Source organism: Camelina sativa, chromosome 6 (assembly GCF_000633955.1).
Source record: "Camelina sativa cultivar DH55 chromosome 6, Cs, whole genome shotgun sequence".
NCBI classification, from domain to species: domain Eukaryota; kingdom Viridiplantae; phylum Streptophyta; class Magnoliopsida; order Brassicales; family Brassicaceae; genus Camelina; species Camelina sativa.
Window position 1 is genome coordinate 22,050,047 of NC_025690.1, and position 23,924 is coordinate 22,073,970.

Consider the following 23,924-nt stretch of genomic DNA (forward strand, 5'->3'; position numbering starts at 1 on the left):
TTTTTTTTTTTTTTTTGACAAACAAATGATTCCATTCACTCAGATAGAAACATTACAAAAAGTTCATGACTTCAAAGTGTGTTTACAAATCATAAACTCAACAAAGATTCAAATCGCTTATATATACTTTGAAAACGCCCCCATGCACATTAGAGCTCTCTCGTTAACTTTGACCTTTACTCTCGTGGTAAAACAACCAAGCTCTGTTTTTAGGGTGCAAACTGTGATATAACTTATAGTTGGTAAACTCAAAACAAAATCCCCTTAACAAAGTTGGTTCTCTCTAATGGAAGGGGTACTGTGATATATATAATCTAGTTGCGTCATTTGATAGTGTACAAATGAAATCACTTTGCTAGTATTGTTTATGCTTCTCTTTTTCTGTCTATCAGTATCAGAGCTCCGGTTTAGCAGGACGCCAAAATCCCTTCCGACCAACCAAAAACCTGTCCTGGTATATTTTGGTTGACCAATGAAGCGAGCCAAATATGGATTCAAGCTTCTTTATTGTTTCCTTGGTGTCTTGTACCACGAGATATCCGCCTGGTCTCACTATCCGATCTATCTCAGCTGCCACTTGTACAATGTCACATCTGAAACAGACCCAAAACACCAAACATCAAACAGAGTTTCTTGGGACAAACCCGTTTCTGAATAAGCCAAATCTAACTGAACGAGACAAACAAAATTAACCCGTTCTAGTTCAGTACACATATCTCAAAAGCGGGAAAACCGAACCAAAACAGTGAATTGAAAACTCAAGAGACTGATAAATTCTGATCAGTTGTTTACCTTTGTGAGACATCTCCCAGGAAGAAACTGGAATGTAGCAGATCATATGTTCTAGGGTAAGTGTTGAGGGACTCACACCAATCATGGTAAACTCCAATCAAGCCTCGATCATAAACAACGGAGAGAGTGTCAGGTTTATCCACAGGCACAACATTCATCACCCATAGAGGTCGGTTTATAAGTGCAGCAGCAAAGCTATCAGCATAACATAGACAATAACAAGCTGTGTCATATCTCAGTTTGGGAACAACCGGATTCTAGTTAAAAAAAAACAGAGAATGAAAATAACCTGCCATAACCAGCATTCATGTCCATCACATTCCGCACACTCGACCAGTTTACAGCTAAACGTTCAAGATAAACATCAGATACAATTGCTGACCATTTCTCTGTATCTTTCTTCAGTTTTCCCGCTTCAACCGAAATGCTTTGAGGTTTAACACTCACAAGCCGTTTAGGCCATATCTCAGGCCAACTCTTTCTGTTCGGTAACTTGGAAATGCATTTGGCTAGTGGAACATACCTAAGAAGAAAAGAAAAAGTTACAAAACAGTGGACATATTATATATACTATGTGAATGTGAAGCATCATTTTGTATAACAGTTTCATACCATGAAGCATTTACTTCCTTTTTATCGCACAGAGGTGGATCTTGTGTGCTGCGTTTATTGTAGCAAGATTCTGAAGTTGGCTTTTGATAGATCACAAGTCCGATTCCAGAGGAATCAACCGTCTTTGTCACAACCTTCCAGCAGATGGACTTAGTCAAAGAGACCATTGCTGCAAAACAGACATTGTAACAATTAAAACCATAAAGATCAAGAGGGGTCTTAAAAGAACCAAATCAAGAAAATGATTGTTGCGAACAATTCCAAATTCTGCTATCTCTGTCATTATCTCGATAGACCGGTGTTGCAGACCATATGAAGAAACCCCCTGGCCTAAGTACCCTATTGAGCTCCAACAACGGTTTCCCACCTAAGAAATTAAACCAAAAAGATCATGAAACCTTTCAACCTTACTTAAGGGCTAAGAGGGAAACAAACAAGGGTCAAAATAATACCATCAGCATCCCAATGGACTCTACACCGTGCACAATGGATAACATCAAACGCATTGCTCGGGAATGTAAGCTGTTGCGTTCCAATAACAGAAAGAGTTGCAGGTATTCCTCGTTCTAACGCAAACTGAATCTGAGCTTCATGTTCATCTTTAGGAGCAAATGACATTGTAATAACATCTTTATCTAACAAAAAACCGCCAAAGCTAGCAACACCACAACCAACATCTAATACAACCCTTATGTTTTTCCCCCATTTGATACTCGGTAAAGCCTGTGAGTTTAACACAAATCAGCCTTTCCACAACAAATAAACAGGGGAAACAGCAATAACCAAAAAAACAAAAATTGCTGACCTGTTCAATGAACTCAACGTAATGAGTAACCCCAAATTTGAATTGAGTACCTCCTCCAGGAAAAACAAGATATTCACCGGTTTTATTAACCCAATTTTGTTCCTTCTTGTATTCTACGAGCTTGGGGTGAGGAACATTGTCATACCAAACCTACACATTATATAGAGTAAACAACTAAAGACATGTTCCAATAGAAACTAACACTCTACAAACATTAACTTTGAATCTATCAGACTCTTTTACAGAAACTTCCAAATACTCAAAATGGGTTACTTAACCAAATCATATAACTTTCAGATCAAGCTCGGATCAAAAGTTAGAATTTTCGAAAAAAACAAGAAAAACCAAAGCTTACCAAAAACAAAAACAGGAACTGTCTCTCACCATATCCCGACTCTTAGGCCACGGAACCGGAGGCTTATAGTTATGCGGCAAGGGAACGAGACATGTAGGGCTTGGTTCAGGGCAATGACGTTCTCGATGCTCCATATGTCTCCTCGATTTGAGCTGCTTAATTGCAGCGTAGTTATCAAGACAAGGTATGTAATCAACAGATCCTGCGCCTTTACATAGATCCCATTTTTTCAGCTCTTCCACCACACCATCGAGTGATGATGAAGCGCTTATTAGCTTCATCTTCTGTGGAGTTTGATCGGAAGAAACGTCGACGTTTTGGTTAGGAACTGAGGATTTGGGGTTTGGTGTGTAGTAATCGGTAGGGGTGAGAGAAGGGAAAGAGAATGTGACGTAATTGGTCGTGGACAGGTAGACTGTGATGGTGATGAGGATAGTGCAGAGGAGTAAAACGACGACGGGTTGTACGGATATCCCCATTGTAGAAAGATCGTTTAGAGATCGATCAGTACGAGACGCGTTTCAGGTAATAATAATAAGAAGAAGAAGGTGTGAGCTCAAGCTCCATAAGTCACAGCTTTCACATTTCGATTTTGCAGAGCTTAAAGTAATATTTTTTAATGCGCCGACAAACAAAAACAAAACAGAAGTGTCACGAATGTAATATTTTGTTGTTTGTAAAAGAAAATGTTTAATTTTGTAATAAATCATTTTAATTATATTATCAGATCGTTTTTTTCTATTAGAATATTGTTTCTGTAAACTGCAAATTTTCTCAATATAATTTGATTAGCAGTAGTGTAACTGATATCTTCGGAGACATCAGATCTAATTGAAAATACACAACGACCATGGCCAAATCCAATCAACCTACCTTTCTAAGATAATAATGAGTCATGTGGTGTGGACTGACTCAACATATTATTGAGCAGTGTGACTGTGTGAGTGACAGAGAGTAAATAATATATGCAAAGAATCAATCTTTTATAAAACCATGAATGTATGATTGATATGTAACCCACAATGGGTAAAATAAACTGCCTCAAGATGTCAAAAAAACACATAATATCCCCACCGAGGTTTTTCTACTTGTCAAAAGCTTTAAAACAAAACACTCAACCGTTGAGATTGAGTAGATTTAAATGAGAAAGAAAATTAGTCGGACAAACAATAGATCCGGCAATCTTACTCAATGATTCCAGCACCACCGTCGAGATCCACTTCGCCCATTCCTGTGTCCTCTTCTTCGTCTCCGCTCTCTTCATCGCCACTAATTTCTTCATTGTCAAGACGTAGCTTAGCCATGTGCTCTGTCAGCATCTTATCATCACGTTCACTCACCTATCAAATACATATATTAACATTAGACTCTTGAATGTGCGTGGTTGAGAACAACAATACTGTAAACAAAACACCAAACAAAAAGCTGGTTCTTGTGACATGCAACTTGAGACGGTTCATCAGTAAAAGAAGGTTGTAAGATACTCACAGCTCGAGCTCCCTCCTTAACGACAAGCTTGCCTTTGTGTGTCTCAATTGTCTCAGTGCAAGCTATAATTGCTTTGTTTAGGATTTCAATCCCTTGGTCCTGTTAGAAAATGATACGATTAGGAACAGAGGGATAAAACAACAGCATTTACACATTTCTGGTTTAAGTGAAGACAAATCCGCACAGCTACATAATTTGGCTACCAAAAATGGAAAGACCAGTTTTTGGACAACAATAGTATCTGTGTGTGTTTTCTTACGCATCTGCTTTACTTGCAACTAAATGATTTCAACTTTTGCAATCTAAAATTGTGGCAGTAGCTTTACTGGATATACAATCCACATAGAGACATAAACCTAGGGGAACGTTACTTTCTGTAATATGCCAAACCAAATGAATCATACTACAAGATAGAAGATTGTCTAACCTTGTCAAGTGTCTGAGTAGTAAGGACATAAAGAGGTGGAGCAACCAATTTAATCTTAACAGGGCAGTCGTCGTTTCCAGCGGCTTCAGCGTTTTTCATGGCCTCCTGAAATTTGCAAGCATGGGTGAGAAAATCAAATTAAATCATAATGTAGTCTTTTCAAAAGTAAAAGATAATCCAATAAGAGATATGACCTTAATGTGAACAACTCCGTCAAACTGAAAACACTTCAATTCGATATCAGCACGGATTTTCATTGGTTGTGGTGTCATTCTCCTCCTAATGTTCTTCACAAGTGCATCTTTCACTTCCTCCGTAACAGCAGGTACAACTTTAGTCACCTACAACAAACAGACAACTTGTAAGATTAGCACTCAAAGGAAAAGTGTACTAAAAGATAAAACAAACCCAGAGAAGAACGTATACCTCTTCACCGTCGGGCCCAACTTCTTTGATCTCACGAGTGAGGCCACCCAACACCGAGTCAGGATCCGTCACTAGGATCTTGAAGGCCTGAACAAAAGAAAAAATATATTTGAGAACTAAATAATCATAGATATACAATATTAAATCTCAAATTCACAGATTCTTACCTCAAAAGCATGACCATGTTTCCGATACAGAGGCCAACCAATGTTCACATACAACTCCTGCAATATGAAATCTCTAATCAATGTATAACCATAGATTACATCAATATATTATGATAGCTACTGAATACAAATATTTGATCACTAAACATATAGGAGAAAACCAATAACCTAATAGATTCAAGTCTACCAGAACAAGAAACATCTCTAATCAGCAAATCCAAATCAAGCAGGTAAATCCCAAAATTCAACTACGGTTATGGCAAATAACATCTAAAGATCATACCTCCAAATCAAGAGATAGAGTCTCAGCAACATGGCGCATGATAGAATGGACAAGCTTGCTCTTGTTGTACCTCTCTTCACAAGTTGAGATATCCTCCTCGCTAACCCTACGTTTGCTCAGATCAATGTAACCTTTCTCTTTGTCCACACGCAGGACCATGACAGGCTCAATTCTCCCGACCTTAATCAAACTGCTCACACTTCGGATCCGACGACGGGAGAGCTCAGAGAAGAGGATCATTCCTTCGATGTTGTTGTACTCCAGCAGAGAAACGTAAGCTCCCATATCGGCGATGTTCTTCACCTGGATCATCACCGCCATATCCACCTCTGGATACTTCGACTCGTACATCCGACACTCCAGATTCGGTGTCTGATTCGCCATGATTGGATGATTTCAATACTCACGTGAATTGACTCTTTGTTGAATCGGAAGTAAGCAACGAGGCGGAGAGCAATTAGGGTTTTAGGCGACGGAGCAATTAGGCTGATTCTTTTGGCTAGGGATAACTGATAAGAGACGAGCGATGAAAGCAAACTGAAATCAGCTGACTTGCGTCAAAAATGCCAACTTAAAACGACGCCGTATCAGATACACAATTAGGTTTTCAATTGGGCCACAACAATATTAGGTTTTGGATGAGGGGGGGGGGGGGGGGGGNGTTTGGGGGGTTAAAAGCCCATTCGGATTTCAAGTCAGATAATGAAATTGTATCTTTTTATTTTGTTAATCGATCTCTATTCATGAATTGCGTTTAAACCAGCACTACACTAATCACAGGCTTGAATCGATCGTGGTATCAGCATGTTTCAGAGTCAGATTGAACCAGACTGTATATATCGGTTACCACTCACCACGAGATGGGTTCGATGAACCTTAAGACCAGAATTTAAACTCATGTTTAAAATCGTACAAGCTGAAGAAACTAAACATAAACTAGTTCCATACATATCACTAAGAGAGCTTCATATAAAAAAAAAAAAAACACCAGAGACAAGAGTCCTTCCAACGCTGCTTACCCTTCCAGAAGCATCTCGTTGAAATGCCATGTTCCTGAAAATCATCCCAAACATTAAAACATATTCAATGGCACGAAGTGAAGGAATAAGTGATTTTGTTGTTCTTTTAACTCTTTGTAGATTAAAACAAAATGTAAGAGATTAGTATATACCGTGTCCTTTGCCAACTCGTCGCAGTTGGGCAACATATTCTGAAATCATCTTAATTGCTTCCACCTAAGAAATGATTCATTTTATCAACAACGCCAATTAGAACTTTCTTTGACAGCTTAGAAACAACAGGAGTGCTTTGCCACTAACATAGAACACCCCAAATGATTTACCTGCTCTGTCAGAAACTCGCTCTCAATAAAATCTGCCAAGTGGACATCATTGTTCTTCGAAGCAACCTGTTGAACAAAGCATTACAAAAATTGAGAACATTTCTTTCAGAGTGAAGATTGTATTTACTTTTCAAATAGGGATTTGAGATTATATTGTATAAACTCAAGAAAGAGATGGTCTTTATACACTGTGGAGGTTTAAGAGCTTCTCATTAACTAGTTTCTCCAGTGACAGAGCCAGCTCCATGCCTGCAAACAACAAATCACAGAATTGTATGTTAAAACTCTTATATCCATTGGGGCTTCAATCTCCATATGAGAGAAACATTTTATCATGATACAAAGTGTTAGAACCTTCTGAGCTTACCATATAGAGCATCTCCTTTATCAACGTGTTCAAACTCTGAGAGAGGCATCACAATGGACTGTAACTTGACCTTCCCACCACGTTTGTTCTGCAACTCATGGAAAACCCAAAACATGTTAACACTTACTAAGCTCAATTATGGCTTATGAACTAGAGAAACAAATAACGAAATAGTTCTCTCTAGAACCTGATACTCCATAAACTTCTCAGCGTGTTCCCTTTCTTCCACACTTGATTCCTTAAAGAACCTGATACCCAAGAAACCAACAATTGACTATGAATAAACAACAACAACAACAACAACAAAAGTTCCAAAAACATCCAAAAACTCACTTAGCAAGACCCTTGAGGGCGACGTTGTCCCGATCGAAGTAGGCATACATAGCGTGATACACATACGAGACATTGTACTCCACACTGCAGTCAAAAATCCAAAATCCATTGAAGAAATTTAGATCTTATAGCTAACACAAACAGATTACAAATACTGAATCGAAGCGAGGGGAAGGAGGTATAAGAAAGAAAGAAAGAAAGAAAGAAAAAAACTTACTTGATCTGATCGTTAATGGCGGCTTCACACTCGTCTGAGTACTTCTGCCGAGCAAGCGAGAGATGAGAGCTTACTGGAACAAGATCGAGCTCCTTTTTAACCTCCTTAAACGGCTCGAAGACAACGCCGCTCAAGGAATCGGTGGTTGAGCTCTTAGATGCGCGAACAGAGAAAGCTACGTTCCCAGATTTTCCAGAAGAAACTCGAAGATTGGAAGATAACAAAGGAGAGATATCTTTCTTCACGCCATGGAAACTCACTAGAGAAAGAGCTGAAGATGAAGTTACAGTCTTAAGAAGCATTTTTTTTTTTTTTTACTTTGATTAGATTTAGAAACAGTTCTTCGCCGAGAAAATTGGAGAAGACGAATGGTTTTTTTCTTTCTTCTTTTGTTAGCTTTGTGGGAAATTGAGATTGTGATGGGTTGATGATGAGGCTGTGGATGAGAGACACGTGTACGAACATGATTGAGGAATGGGTTAACGCGCGTGGCAAGCTTGTGGCAAAGTATCGATCGTTATCCGTGAAATTTTTCTTGGACTTAATTTTATTTTTGTTTTATTTGATGAAAAATCATTAGTTACATAATTCGATTTTATAATAATTTCTTGTAATTTGTGAAAACAAAAACCTCTACAATAGAGAGAATGTGCAACTTTAGTTAATCCTAAAATTCATAATTGTTTTATTTTTTTAGGCAAAATTAGTTTTTTTTTATATATCTGTTAAAACAAGTGTAATTAGAAGCAAAAATATTGTTTACGGAAATGTTATTGGCACATTACCAAATTGAAGATTTTGTTTTAACAGAGGAAACAATAAAACAAATCATAAATAAATTTGAAAAACTTTAACCAATCATAATCATTACACAATAACCTACCTAGTTTTAATCATTAATCAATAACAAAATTCAACTTATTTATAATTGATCATAGAGCAATGCTAACTCTATATAAGCCAGATAAAACAGGCCAACACTTCTCATTGTCTCTTAAAAGGTATTGATAAACAACACATATTTGTAATCTCCATATACCTTAAGCATAAGAATAAAATGGCATGCATTTCTTATACCTTTAAGACTTCGTGTTTGTTCCTCTTGTTCATTGTCGCTGCAAGTCGTCCAGCCAATAAGCCAAAGGTTTTCAACGTCCGACGCTATGGCTCAAAACCAGACGGGAAAACTGATAACGCCAATGTATGTACACAACAATTTTTCTAGTTTAATTTTGATCACTAATTAGTTTTGAGATGAAAATCTATTAATATTAATACAATCATAAACACATATGATCAATATACAAATACAAAAGAGAAATATTTATATTTTATTTGATTATTAACCTATGCTATTTTTAACACTTACAAAACTAGGCATTCACAAGTGTATGGAAAAGTGCATGTGGAAGGAAAAGTGGAAGTAGTAAAATTTACGTACCAAAAGGAACATTCTACTTCGGTGGTATAGAGTTTGTGGGTCCATGCAAAAATCCTATTGAATTCATTATCGATGGAACTTTATTGGCTCCTGCAAACCCTATGGATATTAAGCAACACATATGGATCAACTTTAGGTATATCAATGATCTCTCTATCTCTGGATCAGGTATACTTGACGGTCAAGGAGAACAATCTTGGCCACTCAATGACTGCCACAGAAACCCCAATTGTCCTAAACTAGCTATGGTAACATTTCTTAAACTTTTTCACTTATTGCTTCATTTTAACAAATATGATTATTATTTACATTTAAACCATAATACAAAAGTGTGATATGATACTTATACAATGATATAACTCTAATTCAAACATTATTCATTATACACAACTTTATTAAAGTTTATAATTTATAAATTATATGAGAAAGTAACAATTCTTATAATAAACTTGATTTTTTCATAGAATATGGGATTTGCTTTCGTTAACAACTCAAATATCAAGGACATAACATCACTCAACAGCAAAATGGGACACTTGAACTTTTATTCCGTCCATCACTTTAACATTACTGGAGTCACTATAACAGCTCCTGGCGACAGTCCCAACACCGATGGCATCAAGATGGGTTTTTGTAGCAACATTCAAATCTCCAAGACAAACATCGGGACCGGAGACGATTGTATTGCTATTCTTTCTGGAACCACTAACCTCAATATCTCTAACGTCAAGTGTGGTCCCGGACATGGAATTAGTGTCGGAAGCTTAGGGAAAAATAAAGATGAGAAAGACGTAAAGGATTTAACGGTAAGAGATGTCGTTTTCAATGGCACAAGCGATGGTATTAGGATCAAGACCTGGGAATCTTCAGCTTCGAAGATCCTTGTTTCGAACTTCGTGTATGAGAATATTCAGATGATTGATGTTGGAAACCCTATCAACATCGACCAGAAATATTGTCCTTACCCACCTTGTGAACATGAACAAAAGGTTAAATTTCTATGCGAAAACAAGCTTTATATTATTTTCTTCCATCATAAGAAAAAGCAAAAACAAAACATAACTGGTATTTCTCTTTTCAGGGAGAGTCTCATGTTCAAATCCAAGATCTTAAGTTAAAAAACATATATGGAACATCGAAGAACAAAATGGCAGTGAAATTGCAATGTAGCAAGAGTTTCCCATGCAAAAATGTTGAGTTAATTGACGTTAACCTAAAACACAACGGAGTTGAGGGTGGATCTTCCACTGCGGTGTGCGAAAATATTAATGGTTCCGCCAGTGGTAATATGGTTCCTCAGCATTGTCTGAATTGATTCCACGGCCATCTAAACAATAATCATGTGTTGTATTTAATTGGTGTATATGGTTATGTTTTTATCTAATTGGTGTGTGACATGTGCCAAGTATATCGATATATTTTGACATGTATAAAAAAAAATTTATTTAATAATTATAAGAAAATTAAAAAATCTTAAAAATAAAAGGATTATAATTAATATTGTTGAAAGTATATAAAATCAAAAGTAATCTATTATATCACTAATTCTAATCGGAAAGTTATCTATTAAATTACTTATTTCAATAGAAAAATAGATACAATTAATAAGGAAAAAAATTGCAATTTAAATGCAATTATTATTATTATAATCATAGAGTAAAAATAAATTTATACAGAAGAGTGATTAAAGTATAAAAAGGTTTAATGTGTTAAAATTACTGACTAACATAATATAAGAAAAATAATATAATCAAAATAAAAAATTAATGTAATTTTCTTAATTTTTTTCAATCGATGAATAATTTGATAGTGTATTCAATATTATTCTGTATTATAAACTTTGGTTTTCAAAGTTAGTAACTCATATGATCGCAACACGTGTCAATTTTAACAATTAAAGTTTTTGTCATGTGTTATACAAAAACTTTGTTTTAACATATTTGTTAATTAGAAGAAATTAAAAATTTAAAAATTTAATAAATATAAAAGATAGTTCATATATGTATACTATAAATAATCTTAATTCTAATTTTAAATTACTAATTTTATAAGAAAAAGAATTAAGAAAATTATATAATTAATTACTATAATATTATAATTTAATAAATTATACTGTCAATTATTAATCATAGAAAAAGGATTGTAAATACTCACCTTTAGAAAAACAAATATTTTTTCTCATAATAATGTCTTTGATTTTTTTGATTAATTTATGATAATGTTAGTGTAGTTTTATTTAAAATTGGTTGGACAAGTAGTAAAACTATTACGTATGAGATTACAAAAGATGAAACAAATATATTTAAGATATTGTTACTTTTTCAAATATAAGATAAAATTAGTTCTCAATAACAAATATATTTAAGATATTGTTACATTTTCAAATATGAAATAAAATTAGTTCTCAGTTTTTTCTTTGTTTTAGTTTTTTTTAAAATTTGATATAGTGCACATTTTTTATATAAAAATTATAAATATCACTTATTGGGATAGAATGTAAAAAATTAAAATCTAATTTTATTATCAAATAATATATAAAGAAATTGTATTGCAAGATAATTGTAAACCCTAAACAGATATTAAACGGAGAAACGGCGTGCAAAATCTCATACGGCAACGGTGTCAATAATTTCCAATCTAACGTTGACGAACTAGATTAAGTTTGGATTTGGGGTTTTTGTTAAAATCACATGAACCAAAGAAATTAACCCTGATTCTGTTTAATTCATTAAACCCGGTTCAGCTGAAGAAACTAGATTGAAGTTGAACCATACCGAGGTTCGGTTTTGACTTTCCCATATAAAATCGAATAGTAGTACAATATACCAAAAGTTAAGTGGCTTATTCGTAAGAATAACAAAGTTTTGGGTATAACTGAAAGATTCGGTCGATTCAACGACGGATGTAAAATACTAAAATTCAAGAACAGCGACGACTGCAGCCGTGCCGAGCACTCATCTCTTCTTCTCCGTTGAGATCCTCGGGGACATGAGTATGAGATCGTAGGAGATAATTTTGAAGTAAAAGAAGACAAATCGAATACAAGAATCGAAAGAGCGAGGAGAAAAAAAGGAGAAATGTCGGGGAGACTATGGTTCCGAGGTTTCTTCTCATCACTCTCGTCCTTATTAGCTTCCGAGTTAACTCTCAATGTGAGTTCAAATTCACTGGACGCAAAAAGGTCTTTAATTTCAATCTAGCTTCTTCGATTCGAAATTTTCCTCACGGTGTCCTCAGCGAAGATGGGTACTTTCTCAGATTCCCCTTTTTTTTTTCTTTTTTTATGCTTCAATCTCGATGCATTAGGGTGCTGTAGTTTCATATTGGATGGTATCGATTTCGTCGTTTTGCTCAATCTATGTTACTTCGTTTGTGTTCTGCTTTTTTACTAAGTTGAAAGTATTTGGATGATGAATCAGGTTTTATAAAGTGGAAGCGAACAGTACTGTGCTATGGTTTCAGGTTGTCTTCTATATCAGGTTACACAGTACTGTAACTTACACTTCGTTTCTGTTTTTTTTTTCTTTGTTACACTGATCATGATCTGTGTAATATCCTTCATCTTGCTGTTAATGGAACTGTAGAAGAAGAATCATTGACAGGTTTGCTTAGGATAAGTCTTTATAGTTTAGGTGGTTCCGATTTGAAGATTACAAATTGCTTGGTAGTAGTTATAATGCCCTTTTATGTTTTTACATATAGAGCAGTGTGATTTATGATTGTTATTTTTAAACTGTCTTGTGGACCAGCTTTGTGACGTGTTGATTTTCAATCACGATCCCCCTCGATGCGTTGGTTGTGAGGTAAGATTTTTGGCCACTTTTGGTGTCTCGATCTATCCTTTAAGAGAAGAAACTGAAAAAGTTTTTATCTTTTAACTTCGAAAATCTCAATCAGTCTCTTTGACTTTCCTTTTCTCACTTAGAATTGCGGAGGTCCAACACACTGTGGAACATCTTGTAGTGCACTTGTGTCAGAAAATCTAAGAGGTACAATAATCTCACTCTGACAGTAATCACAGCATGTAAATTTGTAAGGTGTAGAGATCACACGATGCTTTTGAGCTAATAAGGAGATAAACCATCTTAAAAATATAATCATTTGCAGGGTATGATGTATGCAGTTCTCTAGGGCACGGCTCAAGCACCAAATTTGATATTATTGGTAAGGCTTAAGATACCTTTATGTAAAAATTGTTATTTCTCTCTAGTCGCTTGTAACGATGGACTTGGCACTATGTGAGTTCTAAGTTGAAAAAAAGCTAAATTGTGTATGTTGTTTTCTCCCCCAACTTCTTATGCAATTTATAAAATAGTAATGCTGTCTGAGAGATTTTTGTTTTCAATATGGTAGATAAAGAGGATCCTGGCAAAGGCGTCATTGTTAAGATGTCAAGTGGAAACAGGAACGAAAATTGCTCGCTTTCAGTTTCTGTTATTTGCCAGAAAAATAAAGTTGATGTAAGGAGGATTTGTATATCAGACATGCTACTTATTTTTATTAATTGGAGTTGATTTAGTAGTTTCTAGGACGTAATTCACTCATATCTCATTCATCATTTCCTTTTCTCAGGGACCACTCACTCTGGTGAAATCTGGTACCTGCCACTATGTGAGTGTCCAGCACAACTCATTTTATTTATTCTTTTTCCTAGAGCTTTGAAATTACCATGTCTCATTGTTATAGTATATAAGTTTTAAACTGTATCAAAAGCTTTATCGCTTACGCACTGCATTTAGAGTAGGAAACAAATGGAATTACTTTTGCTCGTAGAACATGTTCTTGAAAAACCCATTACTGCATTCTTCTATGCCCTACAAATCTTGAGTTCTTATTAGCATCTCAATATCTTTATTCTATGAAGTATGGAATCTGGCTAATTATGGATATGCTGATTTCTTCTGTGGTTTCACTTAAGCCCTTGGACGAACATATGTAAGAGAACATTTGAATTTTAGTTTGCATTGTAAGATACAGTGAATTGTCGAGTTTGTATGAGTGTTCTCATGTTTTCTTGGAAGTCAAAACAAAATTGTCGAAGTAAGTATTGGCAGCATAGGTAAACCTTGATCTCTGTTTGGCGAGTGATTGACTTAACTTGGAATACTTTTGTTTGACTATGAAATTGAAGATATTTTTTCCTGTCTTTCTCATTCATTCGACTTGAATTGGAGATCTTGTTTCACTGACAGGCAACTCAGCTGCGACATCCCTCCGGTTGTGCAGCAGCTATATCCGGCCATAGAAGTGGATGGGGCTGGTCTAGTACCTTACTAATCATGTGAGCATCTCATTCTCTTTATGCTAGGCTATTGGAATTTTATTTGAAATGTTTTGATCTATTTCAGTATCTTGTGCCTATTGGGAGCTTATCTGCTGGGTGGTTCAGCGTATCGTTATTTCTCCCTTGGAATTCGTGGCACAGATGTATGTTTCACTAACTTCCTTTATACATGAAAAGATTTCTAATATACTGATTCTATCACAACTGAATATTCACTTCCTGTTTTTAGGTAATCCCGAATGTGGATTTCTGGGCCACTATACCTCACAGAACACAAGTATTGTTCTGTGTTTCCATTTTCTCTTCTGGTGGATTTGTGTCTAAGAATAAATTCATTTGGTTTACGCGTTCACTTCATCTTGCAGGGCTGTTGTGGTTCAATATTTTCGAGATTTGGGGGTTCTAGTCGTGGTCAACGAACCTCATATTCTCAGGTCAACTTCTGAGCCAGTCACAGCATCCTCTCTGATCCATGGTCTGGAGACAATTCACCAACCTTGCCTTGACTCGTTCAACCAATTGCAAACGTCGCTAGAGTTTGATACTCTTCTGGCCATTATATGACTGCAAGTTATAAGGTCCCTCTCCTTTTCATCTTGTTATGTCATATATCCCTTTAGAAACAAAAGAATCTTGTTTATTGGATAGAGAAAACAATGTGACGCCATTGCGATCTAGGGCCTTTCCCATTTCCAGTATTTGCTCTTTAGAAATTATTGTCGTGGTTTCTTGACGCTGATTTTGAAGTAATGTTAACCGCTGTGTTGATGTTTTAGACAATTATTCTTTCGAGAAAATCCTTGCACTATATAGGGTTTCTGATCTCTCTCTTCTTTCTCTCCGACTTATGCTGATAGACGAGTAATCAATGTTGTGTATAGAGATGTTGCAATAGTCCAACACTCCGCGAACCGGATTGAGCCGATTGTGAGTATTGTAGCGTTTAGAATAGTATTGGCTTAGTGTTTTGCTGGATGGAGAAGTGTGTAAGAAGAACAGTGAGAGCCAACTGTACTCGAGGTTGAAAGCCCAACAAATTCTCAACTAATCCCAATCTTCATCTCATATTGAACTCTCTGCTAATAATAATTAGAAGAAGAAAAACAAATCGCTTGAGTATGATTCTGTTTCATCTCACATTTTTCAGTCTCTATAATTAATATTAATAAATGTTAACCGTCGATTTTGCTCTATATTGTTTTCTAAGTAACAACAAAAGTCCACTGGACAAAAGTGAAGACAATGATGTTTCATCTTTACAAGTCGATCAACATGTACGAAAACACCTCAAGGACACTTGGCTTCGAAGCTAAGTGAAGTTATATTACTCAACTCCATCAATCATCATCCTCATCTCAAATTTTCCAATAGCTACAAATTAAAAGCCTAAGAAATTAACATTTTTGTTCTTTTTAACAAAGGAAGCTAGTGATTGAATCATAACCATCTAGGTTGGATTTAGTCAAACACAGAACTAACTAGATATAGTCTAATGGTGAATTCAGCGGTTGTTTTTGTCTTAAAATCAGTGTCAATTACCCGATTACTTGAAAACAAACAGAGATACATATTTGCTGAAAACACGAATGAATAAATTACTACTAATAAATACAAAATAAATGGATTAAATCTTACGAAAAATCATAAGTTAGTATAGACAACCACTCTGTTGCGTCAACAGTTACCTGCTCACCACCCTAAGTAAGGACTAAGGAGTATTTATTTTGCTAATTCACAAAATTTCATCACCTAATATAATCATAACCATATTGTCAATCACCTAATCATTGTACAATACACATCTTTAGTATTTCTTGAAGCAATTCCAAGATAAGTTCTTTTTTTTGGCTTCCTCCTCCCACATCTTATTTGCAGGTTGATGAGAAATGAGATCATCAAGAACCCCAAAGTTTTCATTTCTTAATCTTATCTTCTCTTTTCCAAATACTATTTGAATACTGAAATTAAATCACATTTTGTGACACTCATCATTCTTCTCTTTCTCTAAACATGAAGCCTTCATCACCAATTTCACTCGCTACTTCTTCTCTTGCAAGAAAAACTCGTCTTTCACCTTACCTCTTCACACTCTTAGCCTTCATCCTCTTCGTCTCTGTCCTCTATGGTGAAGATTTCATGTGCATGTTTGGCCAGCTTGAGCCCAACTTCGTCCTCACGCCTTCTCGAACACCCGGTAACGTTTTGTTCATTCACTCTTAACATTTGTTTGAATTCTTTGTTGACAATGAGGAATTGAGATTGTGTTTTATTTGAAATTTCTTGGATTCTTAAGAGAAGAACAAGAAGACGGAGAAGCTTGCGTTTGCTATTGGTAAAACAGAGGAAAGATGTGATGTATTTAGCGGGAAATGGGTGCGAGATGAAATCTCCCGACCACAGTACGAGGAATGGGAGTGTCCGTACATACAACCTCAGCTTACGTGTCAAGAACACGGCCGTCCCGACAAAGATTACCAATTCTGGCGGTGGCAACCCAATCAGTGCGATCTTGCCACGTAAGTGCTTTCTCTATTCACTCTGTTTCCTCTGTTTCATGGGTTGGTTTAACTCTGTTTTCTCCGTTTCATGTGTTACTCTGTTTTCTCTGTTTCGTAGATTCAATGCAACGTTGATGCTGGAGACATTGAGAGGGAAGAGGATGATGTATGTAGGAGACTCGTTAAACCGTGGAATGTTCGTGTCCATGGTCTGTCTTCTTCATCGTCTTATCCCTGAAGATCAGAAATCAATTAAAACCAATGGTTCCCTCACTGTCTTCACTGCCAAGGTAACTCTATCTACTTAAAACTTCAAATCATCACTCTTTTAGGGGTTCCTCTGTATTGCAACATTTCACCTGTTTTATTATCTCTGTGCTCAGGAGTATAACGCGACGATAGAGTTCTATTGGGCACCGTTTCTTCTAGAATCGAATTCAGACGATGCAATCGTGCATCGGATATCGGATAGGGTTGTGAGAAAAGGGTCAATTAACAAACACGGTCGTCACTGGAAAGGTGTCGATATAATCATCTTCAACACTTACTTATGGTGGATGACTGGATTGAAGATGAACATCTTGTAAGTTGTATCCATTTTTGAAAACACTTTACAATTCAAATTAGACTGGTTTCTGATATTGGTTCTTGGGGGTATATAATGTATAGGCAAGGATCGTTTGACGATAAAGAGAAGAATATCGTGGAGGTTTCGACTGAAGATGCGTACCGGTTGGGTATGAAGAGTATGTTGAGATGGGTGAACAACAATATGGATCGTAAGAAAACTAGGGTTTTCTTCACAAGCATGTCTCCAACTCATGCCAAGTTAGTGACTTTTACCGTTTTGATCGAGAAGTTTATCCCATCGATATAGATACATTAGGTTGAAAGTTTCAGTCCTGTTTCAGTCATGAGACATACTGGGCACTTTAAACTGCTCAAGTTTTACTAATCGCATAGACAAATTGATTGTTTCTTTCTTAGCAAGAAACCTTCCTAGTTAGGGCTTTTTGTTTTAACTTGTTTTGATCTGGTTCTGTGACTGTATCAGGGGAATAGATTGGGGTGGTGAACCGGGTGAGAACTGCTATAATCAGACAACACTTATAGAAGATCCGAGCTACTGGGGATCAGATTCTCGTAAAAGCATAATGAAAGTGATTGGAGAAGTGTTTGGGAGATCGAAAACACCGATAACGTTTCTGAACATAACGCAGATGTCGAATTATCGGAAAGATGCGCACACGTCGATATACAAGAAGCAGTGGAGTCCACTAACGGCGGAGCAGCGGGAGAATCCGACGAGCTATGCGGATTGTGTACATTGGTGCTTGCCTGGCCTTCAAGATACTTGGAATGAGCTTCTCTTTGCTAAACTTTTCTACCCTTGACAAAAACAAAAGTAGTTTCTCCGTTAAAATACGACACCGTTTTGGTTTTGAGTTTGGATATTGAGGTATTGTCGATAAATTTTTTTTAAATGTAGTCATGGACTTGATATTGTCTCGTTTTTTTTGTTGTAAGACAAAAGGGTTTTTTCACAAATCAAGATTGATAANTAATTTCTAATTAATGTATGTAGAAAAAAAAAAAAAAAAAAGTGTGATCTTTTAGTGTAAGTTTTAGTAATTTATCATTTTTTATTATTACAAGAGAAAATTAAAACTTATTACACTATCTTCTTAACATTTTTTTTACATTATATGGATGCAGATATTCTGTTAATTCTTATTAAAACTTAACGATATTTTATGAAAGAAAATATATTTTTTTATACAAAATAACTTTTTTTTGTTATACAAAATTTGAAAGTTCGGTTAACCCAAGCTTCGATTAAGGGAGGAGTTAGTAGTCAAGTATTTTGAATTTGGTTTGCCTTTTTCAGACACACTCATATGGATATTGGATAAATCAGAAAATGACTAATTGTTTATAAACATTTTATTGCAAAAATTGTTTTCTTTTATTTAGTTAAAGTGGTAGATAGCCCAGCTAAGAATATGAACTATTTGCCTTGCTTTTTAAAAAGTATGTAATATATACATCACAGGCTCACAGCTATGTACGTTATCACAATCTTTTATGCATGTTTATATATGCTATTTGAATTATAAAGAAACTAGTTAAATTAAAATACTAATACTTTATAAGCAACATGCCACATTGGAATATACAAACCCCCAAAAAGCGTATCTCTCTCTCTTTCTCTCTGGTTTGCTCAGAATTTCATATTCACACGGGAAAATACATACTATGTTAATTGCTTATATAAGTAAAAAAATAATAATATGAAAATTCTTATAGGTTTATTATAATAGATGAATAAAGGTAAAATCAAATAGGTGTGTTTGAATGTAAAAAAAAAAAAGGTTAGGTGGGTTTGAATGTCATTTTAGAAAAGACCAAAAGAAGAGAAAACATTAATAAGCCTCCTTGCCAACTTGCATCTCAACTTGCAACTCCCTTCCTTCCTTCCACGACAATGTTTACATATCATAATATTTCGTCGTACTCATTATCATAATAATCATTTATATAAATCAATTTGTTTTTATTTTTAACTTTTAAAATTTATGGAATATATATATATATTTTTTAAAGGTGTTAAAGAATAGCAGCAACTTTTTTTTTAATTTCCTTGCAACTTGCATGTTTTGTTTTCTTTTCGTTTTTTCTATTAACAAGTTGGGTTTTATTACACCACCCAACTTGCATTTTACGTACGATCATACTCATGAATTCTATATATGTATATATGTATTCAATTTTGAATTTGGTTTTCACAAGTCTCGAAATCTCACTAGTTAATTAATTGTAAAGTAACTGCTAACTCGTTTTGCTTTTTGTAAAACTTTGAATGTCTTTTCATCTTGTTCATTGGATTCTTCATATTAAACAAACAAGCTAGATAATCAGATTATAAAGTTAAGTTTTTATTCATGAGATAATAATATAGGGCAAGGAAATGCAAGAAAGTAATATTTTTGACATTTGAATTTCTGTACCACTTCACGCATCCCAAAAAAAAAATTGAGGAATATTATCATTTTTTGGTGAGTGAAAAAAAAAAACGTTGATGGTAAAGTTGGTTGAAGAAATGACAAATTATATTAAAGTTTTCAAGTTTGCGAAATATGAAAATAAATAATGCTGCTCTTCCTGCCAAATTTCAGCAATACCTGTCACCATTCATTTTTGGCCTTGCATTACGTATATTTACTATATATAGAGTTAGAACGTCAAAAATATTACACTATGGATCGAGTTATCGTGAACTGATTTTATTTCATATTGGTCCTTTTTTCAAATGCTTGATAGGTCTGATTATATAAATGATCAGTTAACTGAAGAGAGCAAGTAATTATATATATAGAGCTTGTACATCTTAAGGGAAATAATTATGTATAAGTTATAACTACATAGTTTCCTTAATCATTTTCTTTGGATAAAGAAAAAACGGATCATATGGATCAGCACATGCATGGGTTTTCTGACTGCCCACAATTGTTCAGATCTCTTAATTATTAGTACTTATGCCGATGATTATATTAATCAAATTGTTTGTAAATTTTAGTACATTATCGTGTATGATAAAGACATCAAATTCTAATTAGATATCATAACCTCGGAAGACATAAGGAACGAATACTCATTACCTAAAATCACTATATTATTTCATGGTTAAGCAAAGATAAATATTATTTCATGGTTAAGTAACCCGGGCGAGAAGAATATTATGAGAAAACCTAATTAAACAACCAATGTTTTGTTTATTAAATTTTTAGAGTTACAAGAGACTGTACAAAAGAGTTCAAGAAGTAATGGTGTTCAGGGTAAACTTTAAGTATCGTAACACTTTTAAGAAACCCTAAAACCCTAACTTCGAAAAATCAAAACCATCTTCTTCGTTGTTTTTTGTTCTTTTTTTTTGGTAGTTTCGAAAAATCCCCGATGATAGTTAAATACTTAAATCTCGAACCCAAACCCACCTCGAGAATCCCAAAAAATAGAAAAAGATAAATTTTGAAAGAGGGAATAAAGAAAAAAAAAGTTTTGAATAATGAAAAAAATAAAACAGTGATTACGAGCGTTTAGACGTGTTCTCGGCGAGTTTAGCCAAAGACAGCAAGTTGCACCGTACTATTGTATCTGCAAAGCTACACGTCTCTTCCTTATCGTTACCCGCTGGTACATCAACGACGTATGACTCAATGACACGTGTTCTCTTCTCACCGTCGTCGGAGTCCTCCGACTCGTGCACCGTCGTCACCGACCTGTAGTTCATAAGCCTGTGGTCCCCACCCACAACACTGAAACTGATGACGTGGCGATCATCGTCCATGATCTCAAGCCGCTCTAAGCTAAACGCAGCGGGGAGACCAGAGACGACTCGTACCTCTCTCACCGATCCAACCTCACGACCGTCTCCGAAAGCAACGTGACAGCTCCTCACGAAGTGTTTGTACGCTTGAGGGTGTTCGAAGCGTCTCAAGATCGACCAGACGGCTGAACCAGGAGCCTCGACGTCTTGTACCATGACGGAGAAGCATTGAGAAGGACCAACCACGTGCGTGTGGGAACGCTCCACGTGCTCCGGAACATCAGGCATCCCGCGCGTGAGGCTCACTTTTTGAACGTGTTTGTGGTGGTGGAGATAGTTGTTTACGGTGCCGTTGGCTGCTTCTGCGGTGGTGGAAGATCTCTGAAACTGTATCGACGTTGGCATGTTAAGAGCAAATGATCCTCTTCTCTCTATATTTCTCTTTTAAAAATATTCTCTCTCTCTCTCTCTCTCTCTCTCTATAAGAAAACAAATGGGGGGGGGGTTTCTTCGTGAGGTTGTATTAATGAGATATTTACATAAGTATATAAGGACAGAGTGTTTACATATAAAAATGCAAGTATGTGGATTAGGAAAGAGAGAGAGAGAGAGAGAAGAAGAAGGATGTGTTTTAGTTTGTGTGGGTTCGTCGGTTGTGTCCACTTGGGATTTGTTTGGAGTTTGTAGTTTCACTTAATAAGAAACATCTCTCTCTCTCTTTATATCAAGGACCGGCCCGGTTTCCCACGAAAATCCATCGACTGGTTCTCGATTGTATAACCGGTTATTTAAATTTGAGTTTTTTGTTTGTTTTTACTTGCCTGTTAATGACTTGTCATCACAAGGAATGTGCATGTAGACGTAACCATAATTTCATTAAATACCATTTATTATAACGGTGTTTACCAATAGAGAGTTACATCTAAAATGTTAATAAACATTTTTGAGGATGTCAATTTAAAACTAGAACATGATCACTATGGGTCGAGTTGGTTAAGCTATATTGGTTAATTAGAGCTATACATTATGCATAGTTTTGGCTAAAATTCTTGAAACAAATTATTGAATGGATAGACCTTTGTTTTTGTGATGGCTGAGCAAAAAGATTAGATGTGTTTGTGAATTTCATTGGAAACTTCCGACTGCGGTAAAATTTTCAAAAATAACTAGGATAGAACTTTGAATATTCCAAGTTGGTGAAGATAAATCATGTCGTGGGTCCATCATAATTATCTTTCCTCATTTTGTAATCAACTTGAGCGTTTTGACAGTACTAAAAAGTATTTAATTAAATTCCTTTTTCAAACAAAGAAAAAAAAGAGAATATTATAGACGAATTAGATGAAAATCAACTAAGCAGTTTGCTAAAAAATAACTAACATAATAAAGTCATGAAAATTTTCGAATATTTATTGGGTGTGTTTTGTTTTCTTCCACAAACATATATTCAAATCAAACGAATGAATAGATTGGACTCTTGAATTTGAGTGGTGGGCATAATAACAAAATTAAACACACAATTTGGAAATACAATAAAGGGTGATTTAATGCATTAGATTTCCAACAACTATATACAACTATACATATTCCCAAGTAGTCCTAGTTGTTAAGAATAATACGAATAAGGTCGACCAATTTGCATTGCTAATTATACATTTGTTTATGTAGAATAAGAAGAAAAGAAAATAAAGTTACAATTTGCAATTTTTTGCACAGTCCTCGATGTAAAGATTGCTCATCTTGTAAGCTTTCCGGTTAGGTGACATAATCACTCACCAATTATCTTACACACACATTACTGAATACACCATAGATTACACAAGTTGATGTGGAAAATGTAATCTTTTTTTTTTTCTGAAATATTTTTGTGAATTAACGACTATTGTGAACTAACATATATGAAAATCATTTTTTCACCCTAAGAGTAATAAGAAGAAGAAAAAAAGTTGAAGAAAAAAAGTTAAGTGCAGATTCCGAAAATAAATTCAAGTTTTCCATCTTGCTTGTTTGTTCTGCATCATCTACATAATTATACAAAATCCTTGTTATTCTTCTGTTAATGATGAGTGTTATCTTTGACAGAAAACATAAAATCAGTATGATATTACGATGATAAATTTTGGGTTTTATTATATAATCAAATCTCAAATTAATGCCTTATACGAATTTTGGAAACATCATCAAACGAGAGAGAAACAACAAAGTTTAATTTGTGGTAAACTTTGTTTGCCAGAACATGTAATATCCAAACTTTGAATTCGAAGTGGTGAAATAACATTTATACAAACAACTCGACTACATGTCATTAACTCTTTCTGCCATCAACTTACAGTTCATAATGAGTATGAGAGACAATTGTAGATTTTTTTTTTTAGTAAAGCCGGTTGTTTGTTTGTTTGTGAAAATTTGTTGAGCGAGAGAACAAAAATCTCCAACTGCATTATAAAGAAAATGCACTTAAATATAAAAAATCATAGTTAGTATTGAAATTTTTATTAAAAATAAATAAATAATGTTATATTATCATTAAATTCGGTGAAGACATTTGAGTGAATCAGATTACAACGTGAAATGCAAGATATTCTAGACAAAGATAAAATGTATTAAATGGAGAAATTGTCCAAAAGAGTTGCATCTCATTCTTATGGAAAAGAGTAAGGTGTCTCACATTGTCAAAGGGAAATTGTGGAGGAGCAATGGCCAAATCCACCAAATTGTTTGGATATATTAATTAACAGTTTGGCAACTTGTTTTCTTCATTTT

At 35.0% G+C, this 23,924-nt stretch overlaps 7 protein-coding genes across 9 annotated transcripts; 3 read left to right on the forward strand and 4 right to left on the reverse strand.

The window, feature by feature from the left end:
* Positions 159 to 3,181, reverse strand: LOC104792886 (probable methyltransferase PMT23). Its single transcript, XM_010519144.2, has 8 exons — positions 2,594 to 3,181; positions 2,210 to 2,359; positions 1,857 to 2,127; positions 1,661 to 1,771; positions 1,405 to 1,573; positions 1,082 to 1,315; positions 793 to 987; positions 159 to 593 (listed from the first exon to the last, which is right to left on the reverse strand). The coding sequence occupies exons 1-8, from the start codon at positions 3,041 to 3,043 to the stop codon at positions 395 to 397; spliced, it is 1,779 nt and encodes a 592-aa protein (XP_010517446.1). The 5' UTR covers positions 3,044 to 3,181; the 3' UTR covers positions 159 to 394.
* Positions 3,531 to 5,893, reverse strand: LOC104792887 (eukaryotic translation initiation factor 2 subunit alpha homolog). Its single transcript, XM_010519145.1, has 7 exons — positions 5,356 to 5,893; positions 5,073 to 5,129; positions 4,906 to 4,992; positions 4,674 to 4,820; positions 4,480 to 4,584; positions 4,053 to 4,151; positions 3,531 to 3,904 (listed from the first exon to the last, which is right to left on the reverse strand). Exons 1-7 carry the CDS (start codon positions 5,737 to 5,739, stop codon positions 3,749 to 3,751), a joined length of 1,035 nt encoding a protein of 344 aa, XP_010517447.1. The 5' UTR covers positions 5,740 to 5,893; the 3' UTR covers positions 3,531 to 3,748.
* On the reverse strand, positions 6,173 to 7,998 carry LOC104792888 (ferritin-4, chloroplastic-like). Its single transcript, XM_010519146.2, has 8 exons — positions 7,615 to 7,998; positions 7,398 to 7,481; positions 7,252 to 7,312; positions 7,065 to 7,152; positions 6,885 to 6,946; positions 6,698 to 6,763; positions 6,527 to 6,590; positions 6,173 to 6,408 (listed from the first exon to the last, which is right to left on the reverse strand). The coding sequence occupies exons 1-8, from the start codon at positions 7,914 to 7,916 to the stop codon at positions 6,371 to 6,373; spliced, it is 765 nt and encodes a 254-aa protein (XP_010517448.1). The 5' UTR covers positions 7,917 to 7,998; the 3' UTR covers positions 6,173 to 6,370.
* LOC104699345 (exopolygalacturonase-like) lies at positions 8,672 to 10,370 on the forward strand. Of its 2 annotated transcripts, none has more exons than XM_010414664.1 (4): positions 8,672 to 8,815; positions 8,992 to 9,303; positions 9,520 to 10,044; positions 10,137 to 10,370. In XM_010414664.1, the coding sequence occupies exons 1-4, from the start codon at positions 8,672 to 8,674 to the stop codon at positions 10,368 to 10,370; spliced, it is 1,215 nt and encodes a 404-aa protein (XP_010412966.1). The 2 variants fall into 2 exon arrangements, with proteins under 2 accessions (XP_010412966.1, XP_019102101.1); XM_019246556.1 differs by having other exon boundaries at positions 10,143 to 10,370.
* On the forward strand, positions 11,914 to 15,163 carry LOC104792889. Of its 2 annotated transcripts, none has more exons than XM_010519147.2 (11): positions 11,914 to 12,301; positions 12,475 to 12,517; positions 12,805 to 12,858; positions 12,981 to 13,044; positions 13,163 to 13,219; positions 13,409 to 13,515; positions 13,628 to 13,666; positions 14,248 to 14,336; positions 14,404 to 14,482; positions 14,569 to 14,616; positions 14,705 to 15,163. In XM_010519147.2, exons 1-11 carry the CDS (start codon positions 12,147 to 12,149, stop codon positions 14,783 to 14,785), a joined length of 816 nt encoding a protein of 271 aa, XP_010517449.1. In that variant the 5' UTR covers positions 11,914 to 12,146; the 3' UTR covers positions 14,786 to 15,163. The 2 variants fall into 2 exon arrangements, with proteins under 2 accessions (XP_010517449.1, XP_010517450.1); XM_010519148.1 differs by having other exon boundaries at positions 12,245 to 12,301; positions 12,475 to 12,534.
* LOC104792890 (protein trichome birefringence-like 33) lies at positions 16,094 to 18,417 on the forward strand. The gene is made up of 6 exons (XM_010519149.2): positions 16,094 to 16,533; positions 16,633 to 16,855; positions 16,956 to 17,127; positions 17,221 to 17,420; positions 17,507 to 17,665; positions 17,892 to 18,417. Exons 1-6 carry the CDS (start codon positions 16,350 to 16,352, stop codon positions 18,229 to 18,231), a joined length of 1,278 nt encoding a protein of 425 aa, XP_010517451.1. The 5' UTR covers positions 16,094 to 16,349; the 3' UTR covers positions 18,232 to 18,417.
* On the reverse strand, positions 20,575 to 21,836 carry LOC104792891 (abscisic acid receptor PYL6-like). The gene has a single exon (XM_010519150.2). The coding sequence runs from the start codon at positions 21,564 to 21,566 to the stop codon at positions 20,922 to 20,924; it is 645 nt and encodes a 214-aa protein (XP_010517452.1). The 5' UTR covers positions 21,567 to 21,836; the 3' UTR covers positions 20,575 to 20,921.

Bases quoted from the DNA above. Each gene is read 5' to 3' on its own strand.
- LOC104792886 (XM_010519144.2), bottom strand. From the start codon at position 3,043: ATGGGGATATCCGTACAACCCGTCGTCGTTTTACTCCTCTGCACTATC. The intron at 1,574-1,660 runs GTTCGCAACAAT...TCTGTTTTGCAG, and splicing joins AGATAGCAGAATTTGGAATT to CAATGGTCTCTTTGACTAAG. The intron at 988-1,081 runs GTTATTTTCATT...TTATGCTGATAG, and splicing joins ATGAATGCTGGTTATGGCAG to CTTTGCTGCTGCACTTATAA.
- LOC104792887 (XM_010519145.1), bottom strand. From the start codon at position 5,739: ATGGCGAATCAGACACCGAATCTGGAGTGTCGGATGTACGAGTCGAAG. The intron at 4,821-4,905 runs GTATACGTTCTT...TGTTTGTTGTAG, and splicing joins TTGGGCCCGACGGTGAAGAG to GTGACTAAAGTTGTACCTGC. The intron at 3,905-4,052 runs GTGAGTATCTTA...TGTATTTGATAG, and splicing joins TTAAGGAGGGAGCTCGAGCT to GTGAGTGAACGTGATGATAA.
- LOC104792888 (XM_010519146.2), bottom strand. From the start codon at position 7,916: ATGCTTCTTAAGACTGTAACTTCATCTTCAGCTCTTTCTCTAGTGAGT. The intron at 7,482-7,614 runs GTAAGTTTTTTT...TTTTGACTGCAG, and splicing joins GCCATTAACGATCAGATCAA to TGTGGAGTACAATGTCTCGT. The intron at 7,313-7,397 runs GTGAGTTTTTGG...CTTGGGTATCAG, and splicing joins GCCCTCAAGGGTCTTGCTAA to GTTCTTTAAGGAATCAAGTG.
- LOC104699345 (XM_010414664.1), top strand. From the start codon at position 8,672: ATGGCATGCATTTCTTATACCTTTAAGACTTCGTGTTTGTTCCTCTTG. The intron at 9,304-9,519 runs GTAACATTTCTT...ATTTTTTCATAG, and splicing joins ATTGTCCTAAACTAGCTATG to AATATGGGATTTGCTTTCGT. The intron at 10,045-10,136 runs GTTAAATTTCTA...TTCTCTTTTCAG, and splicing joins CTTGTGAACATGAACAAAAG to GGAGAGTCTCATGTTCAAAT.
- LOC104792889 (XM_010519147.2), top strand. From the start codon at position 12,147: ATGGTTCCGAGGTTTCTTCTCATCACTCTCGTCCTTATTAGCTTCCGA. The intron at 13,045-13,162 runs GTACAATAATCT...AATCATTTGCAG, and splicing joins TGTGTCAGAAAATCTAAGAG to GGTATGATGTATGCAGTTCT. The intron at 14,337-14,403 runs GTGAGCATCTCA...GATCTATTTCAG, and splicing joins TCTAGTACCTTACTAATCAT to TATCTTGTGCCTATTGGGAG.
- LOC104792890 (XM_010519149.2), top strand. From the start codon at position 16,350: ATGAAGCCTTCATCACCAATTTCACTCGCTACTTCTTCTCTTGCAAGA. The intron at 17,128-17,220 runs GTAACTCTATCT...CTCTGTGCTCAG, and splicing joins TCACTGTCTTCACTGCCAAG to GAGTATAACGCGACGATAGA. The intron at 17,666-17,891 runs GTTAGTGACTTT...TGACTGTATCAG, and splicing joins ATGTCTCCAACTCATGCCAA to GGGAATAGATTGGGGTGGTG.
- LOC104792891 (XM_010519150.2), bottom strand. From the start codon at position 21,566: ATGCCAACGTCGATACAGTTTCAGAGATCTTCCACCACCGCAGAAGCA.